General features: G+C 26.1%; 1 protein-coding gene across 1 annotated transcript; it reads right to left on the bottom strand.

Moving 5' to 3' along the window:
• Positions 1 to 1,012: 1,012 nt before the first annotated feature.
• LOC119664022 (formin-binding protein 1-like) lies at positions 1,013 to 7,018 on the bottom strand (the record flags this gene model as incomplete). The annotated part of the gene is made up of 5 exons (XM_038073604.1): positions 1,013 to 1,205; positions 1,277 to 1,455; positions 1,528 to 1,818; positions 1,887 to 2,031; positions 6,968 to 7,018. Coding segments are annotated over 5 exons (859 nt in total), but the record flags the coding sequence as incomplete, so codon positions are not given.
• Positions 7,019 to 9,567: the final 2,549 nt, after the last annotated feature.

Here is a 9,567-nt window from a genome sequence, read left to right as displayed (position 1 = left end):
TTATTCGTAGACTGATGTTATGTGACACCGTTCCTCACAGTTTAAGTAATTCAATAACTACTTGCATCAGTCAAATAAATTTATTAGCTTTGAAAATCATATTCAAATTCCTATATTCATTACTAATAGTACTTTAATTTTCTCCCTTTCTCGTAGCAGCGGCCACACCTAACCTCGTCGAGATGTTAGAAATTCGACTTACTGCCTGTGTTTTCTATTGCTAACAACATGAACAATATTACAGATTTCGATAATATTAAAATTAATTATATGCCTAGTTTTAGATGGGTTAATAACCAACAAAATTTGTTAAGTCTTATGCGATAGTCCACCTCTTGTGAGATATCTTTAACTTTATTAAGAATGCAAAAGTGGTATGAGTATATTTTTCAGAGTATGATTCAAACTAATTTCATGGTTTTACTCGTCATTTCGAGCGATAACCACAAAAAATCTACACTATATAGTAATATCAGTTTGACGAACAACTTATAATAATATTCAATTATTTCAGGCACAAAATTTCATTTTTTTTTTGGCTATTTGCAGATGTAAATTAACATAAGGTAGATATCATTAATTCAAAAATTACGTTTTGGTTTTTAAATGTTCTTTCTACATTAAATTATTTATTTAATTTAATTATTTCTAAAATAAAAAAATTATTTCCTATTACCATATACTATTATTTTACTATCAATATAAGTTATTAAATTAAATAAAATTTTTAATCTTTTCATCAAACTATCAAAGTGGCTATTATATTACGACAAATTTTTTTTATATTAACACGACAATAATTTAAATTTTATGTAGATATATAAAAAAATATTTAGAAACACTTCCGAAGTATAATAACTAATTCATTTATATTTGTAAAGTTAACAATTAAATACACAAAATTTAGGCGTATTCCTAATTAAAAAAAAAAACATTTAGACTTAAAAGAAATGTCAATACATAATTTTAAAAAGAAACTTGCAGTCTTTTATATATAATAAATATGTAAAATATTTACCTTATTACTACCAAATATATTGAATATTCCTACACGTTTCTTAAGTTTATTCGCACTCATAGTGCCTTTCATTGTTAAATGGTTTGACTGCATATTACTGTAGTGTGAATCTTGTGATGTATCGTGATCTTGTTTAGATAAATCCTCAAACGGTATATCGATTGGTGGCGTAAAACCAGATTGATACCTATATAGAGAAGTTATTAAATAAATTATTACTGAAGTTAACATTATTTAAATTAAATAATTCTCACTAACCTCTCTATGACTTTAAAGGAATCTTCTTTTTCATTTATTGACTCGCCGGCTTTAACAATACCTTGCATACATATAGCTATTATAGGTGCTACCTCTGATTCAACTTTAGCAGCACCAACTATAAACTCCCGTATACCTCGAGTCCGTTTCTCATCTAACTCTTGTAAACGATTAAATACCTAAAGAGAATATTTCATATTAATATTTTTTATTTTTTATTTTAATAAAATAGTTATGGTGTTTTTTATTACCGCAGGTAGCATCACATTATAATGTTGTTGTTGTAAATTATTTGTTTTTTGTAATTGATTTGCGTATTCATTTTTTGCATCATCGGACTGTTGTATTTTTTGGGTCATAACATTTTTGTGCCGTTCCACTTCTGCTCTACTTAAATTAAAATCCATATCAGCCTTTTTATAACTTTCTATGGCCTTTTCTGAGTCCCTATAGGCTTTTTCATAGTTACGTTTTGCACGTTCTAGTGCACCTAATTGATAATTAAGGTTCTGTTGTAGTGTTGTGCCGTCATTTAAACATTTCTGTGAAAAAAAAAATACATTATATTACAATTATTGTATTATGGGAAATATGTCATAAATACACTCACTTTTCTTTCTTCTCTTAATGTTTTTGATAGCAGCGTTACCGCTTGTATAATTTGTAATTGTAGTGATTCAGCAACAACTTCACGTTGTCCCGCTAAATCACCGATTTCTTTCAGCACATTTCGAAATGCCTGCCAAGAAGAGAATCTGAAAAGGAAATGAATAATACAATTATTTAAAATTTTAAAAATTTAACATTATAAGATTTGCTTTCAGATAGGATATTAAAGTAGTTACACAAGAACATTAATGGATTTGCCATCTTAACTAGGAATCTGAGTAACCGAATAACATGATGATTCGGTTCGGATATCAACAAAATATAATTTAAGTAAATATATTTTTTTTGTTACTCGGTTACTGAGCTCGTTACTCAAGATTGTGAATACTACTATTTGTATTCTGACTTGTATTCATTTGCTAACTTGTTTTCATTTTAGTGTCCTTTAAATAAAAGTAGTGGGCCTAATATTACTGTTAAAGTTTTCTCAACTTTTAGTTGAAAAACAATCTTAGTTCAACTTTATTTATTAATCAATTTAGTTTTTGGCAGATCATAAAGTTTTTTTGGAGTATTGCCACATACCCATCATCAGTGGTCTTGGAATTATTTCTTGTATTTAATTATTTGTAAATAATTATTTGACACTGCAAGTACCAAGAGTTGAACTCGTGTCCTAATTAGTAAATAATAAAATTTTATTATTATAATTAACTACTGTTCGAAATATCTTTCTATTGAAAACGAATTTTAAAAATCAATTTGAACAATTTATGCAATCTAGGTAATTTCAAGAAAATATTATTTATTATGTTGAGGCTAGTTAAGTCGGTGCACTTGACCACTTTTACACTCCATTAACTGCCAGATTTTTTCATAACCCCTCTCTATGCCTTTTTATTTATTAAAAACATTTAGTAGTTTATAGTATAGCGATATCATCATCTTGAAATTAAAATTTTTATAAATTTTTTACTATATGTTATATGTACTCAAAAAGTTGTTATGATACGCGTCTGTTAATAGCTAGTATAATTTTAATAACTACATATTTAACTTTAATTTGTATAATGTGTGACTATAAAATTCTTTTTAATTATTATTTTATTGTAAGCATTGAAGATTTATTAAAGAAAATAGAAAATATTACTTAAGCCTTTTTAAAATAAAATTAATTTTTTTTTTCACATGGCAGTACCATAAAATATAAACTGCCAAAAACATCGCATTAACATAGAACCAAAAACATACAAACTGCTTCTGTTAAAAAATCTAACAGTCGTTAGATTTTAACATAATGTTGGGACGCTGTTATGAGTTAACATTCAACTTTACAGAATATATTTTAATATGGAAATGTTTAATTTTGCAAAGAACTTGAATTTTATTAATTAAAAAATTAACACTACTACTAACAAATACATACATGTTTATTTGTATTTATTTAACACATTTTTTTAATGCTTATACTACATTTTCTAAAACAATATATATAAAATATATGAAAATAGAGGTTTTTGGTAATAGTAAAATATAAAATCTTAAATAAATACATAAACGGATTTGACTCTAACGTTAATACGAATAGCTGTTGTTATAACCTAATTCACAATATAGGTTATGTTTTAACTATTTAACTTTATGTGTTGAAAAAGGGCAAAATGTTTACTCACAGTATAAAAAATTTTTTTTTTTGAAAAGCAACTAATAATTTTTTTGTAGGATCAAAGTTTACATTTTTAATTTTTATTTAATTTAAAATCAAATGATGTTTAAAACCAGCTGTTTTTATTGTTATTTATAATTTGATTTTTAATAATAAAACCTGTGAACTTCAGAGCCGCTGTTGTAAAATTGAATTATCTAACCATCATCAAAATTTAGCTTGATGTCAAGCATTTCTGAAGTCGTGAATCAACAGTGGCTGACTGAACTAGAAAACATAGTGGAAGACAGAATAATATACGAAAGACGAAGAAAAATATAGGAGTTCATTTTTTTATAGATTAAGTCGTGACAAATTATTTCAGGATTTTAGAGATCCATAGCTAATCACAAAGACACAGCTAATTGTGTATCTCCGTTTATAAAAAACAAAATGAAAATTATTGTTATAATATTTTTTAATTGTTGTGTAAATCATCGTTGTTGTAGAAATCAAAAGATTTACACAAACAAAAATTAAATTTAAATTTAAAATTTTAAGAAAATAACTATTCAAAGTGTTTTCAATATTCAAAGTTTAAGTGTAATTACTTTTAATTGAAACTATTAAAATTAAAAATATATAAAAATGAACACACATTGATATATAATTAAAATTAGTTTAAATACTTTTAAAAGCACGCAAATGCTAAATTGAATTAATAATCATTTTGCATAATTTATTCAAAATGCGAATAATAGAAAAAGTATTTTAAGGAATAAAAACCATATTTATACATTTGATATGGCAGTTAAAAATTGGTTTGGAATTTTTATTAATTTACAAATATTGTTCAATATTTTAATTAAAATGCAAAGAACGTTTTTACAATCGAGGACAAAATGATGTCATTTATGATATTTAAACTAAATTTTAGCGCCAGAATTTTAAAATTTACACTTTTTTTATGTTTCAAAAAAAAAAAACGCACGTATATCACTTTAGTCCAATATGTAAATTTTTGCTAATTATACAGAAAATACGAAATGCATTGATGCGTCATAATGATGCAAAATATACATAAAAAACTGCAAGAAAATAAAATAAATATTTTCAAAAGTTTTTATTTATTTTTTTTTTTTGTTTGTTTTAAAAAAAAATTTTTTTAAATAAAAAATTTGGTTAATGCATTTTTGCTTTTGTCAGCGTGTAATATGGTCACTGAACTTTTGAGAGATGAGTATGAAAAATATGTCTGTAGTGTTTGTAATTAAGGTTTTTATTTAATAAAGTTAACGTATTATAGATTTATATACGTTATTTATATTTTAAAATTGCAAATAAGTTCTTAAAAATTATATTTCTATTTATTATATTCAACGTAAAACAATACTGAATCATCATGTACACATATTTTTCTGAAATACTCATATAGTTAATGCATTGATATGCAGAGATTATTTTCTACGTGATAGATTTTCAAATACAGTCACAATTTCCAACTTATTTCAACCATACAAAAAATCAGTTTAAGTAGGTATTTCTAGAACCGGTGGTGGACCTGTCATGTCTGACTGCTACAGCAACAACAAAAAAAGGACTATTTGAGTTTGCGTGTATACAAAAACTAGAACTCATATTTATTTGTATAGCGAATACCCTCTCAATGCAAATGTAAACCTTAATATTTACATGGTGATCTTTATTTTTCACACACTATGGATGTGTAGGTCTAGTGGTTATTCGCTATAAATAACCATAGATAAGTAAATGAAATAAAAGGATGAAAGAGTCCTCAACAATTAGTTAAGAAATTAATTTTAATTCCAGATCACTCGTAATATTGGGTAGAAGGATAGGTATATTAGAATCAGCCGGACGCATTCATGGTAAGAATCTAGTCAATGTAAATATTGGAAATATAACTGAGTATGTTAAAGAGTAGGACGCCGAAGAGCTTAAGTCTGGTTCTGCGCAAGCCTGGACAAGCTTACACATAAACAAGACAAGTACTGTTCGAGTGTTGGCGAACACGCACTACAGCAGATTTGATCTTAACTTATGCTGTCCTATAGTCCAGTATCCCGTTAAGACAAATATTAACCTAAATACTTCCGATTTATTTCTATGACTGCTTTATCATGCTGCAGTATTGAATATTCTAATAAGTATTTTAATGAGCAGAAATATGTGTTGGCCAAAGAAATATATAGAGTAATCAATATAGCAATATAAATTTAAAAAAAGATCCAAGGACCACTAATGAGGACCACTGTAACAATAATGGGAGAAAACAAAAATGGAAATTTAAAAGAATATGTTTTTTGTCATGCAATGCATTACTCATATTTATGCATTTTCTATTTTAAAATAACTTCTTCGTTATGTTTGACTTTGAAAAAATCTATTAATAAAGTTTGCTATTAAACTAAGCTAACGTAACAACCCCAATTCTTCACTAGTAAGATGGCAAACTAATCTAATAAATGCTAATTTATAATTTTATGAGATAATATATTTCTCAATAACATTCAGGAGAAGTAATATGAGTAGTTATAATAATGTAGTAGAAAATAAATTATACATAAAATAGAGAATAATTATTTGTATGCTTTTTTAAGTCAGTGACATTACATTAAGAAATATGCAGAACTTATAAAGATCAAAGAAAACAGATAAACCATCTGTTTTTCTAAATGTAAAACTAAATTAAGTTAAATAAATACTCAAAAGATGACTAAAAAAATTTTAAATTATAAATTTTTAATGAATGTTTAAAACTATAAATTGTATGTAATAATTTTTATCATTTTGTAACCTAACCTCATTTTATGAAAATGTATGTAAAAATCTTGCCAGCTTAGACGCTGAGCGAGCATATTCTCTAATATGCCCCAACATAACATTCGCCCTTCTAATAATAGTAATATATATAATAACATATGCTTGTTAATAAAATAAAAAATATGACTGCTATGTTTCTATTTATTATATTTCAAAACAAGATTATTTCTTTCGATTTTCTTAAAGTTAATTTATCTGAACACAAAATATACTGCTTTTTAAACTGGAAACACTAAAATGCAACTACAATTCCTTTTTAGATATTTTTTTTTCTTTTTAATATATAAGAATAAGTGTATTTATGTACTTATACTTATAAAATCTATACATATTTTATATATAAATAAATTTATTACTGTGCTTCATGGTTTTTTCAAAATATAATACGAAAATAGCAGCCAAATTTTTCAAGCATTGGCGAATAGCCAATAATAAATTATAAACTAAAATAAATACGTGCTTAACAATATGCAACTGATTTTTTTTCGTTTATTTCGAAATTAAATATGTTGTCATAATATAATTAATTGGAATGTATGATTAGATTTGTATCTTTAACCTAGCTAACTTAACCATTTAGCATAAATACTTACTCATTATCTTCCTCCTCTTTTTTCTTGGGCTGATAGTTTTTCACTAGTCGTCTGTGAAGCAGTTAAGAGAAGAAAGAAAATAAATTAATTAATTAAACTTATTAATTTTATTATATATCAATAAAAATAAATTAAGTGAAATTTATGCTAATAATTAATTTAAATAATAAATTTAATTTTTTAAATAAATTAAATTATATATTTTCATATTTTTTTTTATTTTGCTTTTTGTGTTGCAATGCAGAGTTACGTATTTAATGTTTTATTTTTTTTTTGTTTTGATTTTGAAAGTTAAGAAAAAATTAATGGAACATGAAATCTTTACTATGTAAAAAGCATCATAAAACAAAAAAGTTATTAAAAATGCATAAACGCAATAATAATAATAGAAAAAAAATAATAATTTTTAGTTGAGATATAGAAAGTAGACAACTTTTAGTGAACTTATTTATGAAGATGGAAAACAATATACAGCAGTTAACTGCAGAAATTGTAGATTTTTGTGGTCTACCAGATTTAATCATGGGAATTTCTTATATGTAAGATTCATAGTCACTTGAAATACACAATAAACGCCGCTATATGGTGAGGTAAAAAAAGCACTCAGTTGAATGCAAATAAAAACAAAGTTTATAGTGGAGCTTAGATGAGCGAAGTCGACAGTGCCACCACAAATGTTTATGATGATGTTCGAGTCGTTATAGTATATGAGTAAATCAGATACAAATGGAGACAACATTTTATGCAGTCAAAATGACAAACTACAGATTAGCATATACTTAGGGCAACTGAAGTCACACGCTAACTTGAGCTTGAGAAAATCTCAAAAATCTCATCATCACTGCAAGATGAAGAGTTGCTGCAATCTTAACAATTTGCGGATTAGTGGATGGCTTGCTTGCGGTTATCTCGAGCAAGAAAACCTTCAGTAAAGTAAAATAATATTAAAAAAAAAATAAATAATTCAAAGATTGATAAGATAAGTTGACAATGTTTCCGGATTGTGAGAAATGACACTTTAAGTAAAACGATATACAAAGTGTAGAAATAAATATGTAATTAAAGCAAAGTAGAATTTGAAATAAAGTCTAAAGTACTTTCACCCTCAATGCGATGTACTTATACTCGTAAGTTACTCAAGTAGCAGAAAAATACACTAAAAATTAAAACTGACCAAATCATAACACAACAAATTTGTGGCAATGTGTAAAATGAAACCCCCTTGGTATAATCACATTACAAGTTGTTGTGGCTTATGGAGGGAGGCGCTAGCTAGCACTAACCCATTGTAAATAGGGGCGCAGAGAAATAATAGAAACAAAAGTGTAAAAGTGTCGCATGTGTAAAGTGTGTCAGCAAAGTGTCGGTACCAGCTCTTCAAAAGACAACATCACACAAATGCCAGCACATAATTTATCTGATTCTATGAGTGCGAGCAAATTGGTGCCATTTATTAACGTATGTTTTAAGTGAGACATATTAACACGAAACTTCAATAGGAGAACATCAGCAACAGGCCGACTTTCCAGACTAACATTAGAGAACTTTTATTCTATTAATAATAGAATGACAAATGAATACACATGCTTCGGTAACTGCTAAAGGTGTGTTTAATTGCAAAAATTTCACATTTAGCAAAAATATTTAACTTTGCATTACTACAATATAATCATAACAAATAGAACTTATATTCGTACTTGTAATACTAAGAATTATAGGCGTGTATAGGCGACTCATTGTTGATAAGTTTTTAATTAAATAAAATTATAAAATATGTTATTTCATAACTTAGTTTAATTAAATAAGTTTACTTCCATTTTGAGAAAGGTCAGTTTTTATGAGGATAGTTTATTAAGATTGATGTTACATATATATTTCAGTGGTTTAATAAATAAATGTGGGTTAAGATAACAACGCAAAAAGTTTGTTTAGTACTGACAAGCCCTATTTGAAGGACTTTATAACACGCCTCGTACTAATAGCTTTTAAATCTTATTTGTTCTATCTTTATATTTACGCACCTTTTGTACGTGTTTAAAAAAAACACAATAATAATTAGAGAAACAAAAATTCTAAAACATTAAATCTATGAATTAATGTTTAACTTTCAGCTACGAATATATGATAAGTTTGACTATTAAAATATCTAACTTATATCTGAATTGTAACCAGAATGATGACATGTGATAACAGAAAACTATCATAGATAAGTCTTCTAACTTTTAGCTACATTGTTTGAAATAACTTTGACAATTGAAAGAACTTATGAAATATGATCTGAACTACAATAAAAACTGTTATTGAATACTACTTTACATATAACAATAAATTTTAAATATATACGATATGTAGTTATAAACTAAACAATTCGTTACTTTAAAAGGTAGGTTATTCGTTGCATTACTCTAGAACTCTTGTTTAAAGATATCCCCTCTCCATGTAATTTATTTTATAGTATTTATGTGATGCGGATAATCTTAATTCAAGAGCTACCTGTATCACTTAAACTAATTTATTTTCTTTTGAGAATTTTAGTTGGGAATAGTTTTTTGTAGTCCACATAAAAAGGTTTTGTAAGATTTGTAGTCCTACTTCAATAG

The sequence above is a fragment of the Teleopsis dalmanni genome, unplaced genomic scaffold (genome assembly GCF_002237135.1).
Source record: "Teleopsis dalmanni isolate 2A unplaced genomic scaffold, ASM223713v2 unscaffolded_contig_1307, whole genome shotgun sequence".
In the NCBI taxonomy this organism is placed as follows: Eukaryota; Metazoa; Arthropoda; class Insecta; order Diptera; family Diopsidae; genus Teleopsis; species Teleopsis dalmanni.
The sequence above is the reverse complement of the archived record's forward strand: the minus strand, read 5'-3'. Positions and strand labels throughout refer to the sequence as shown.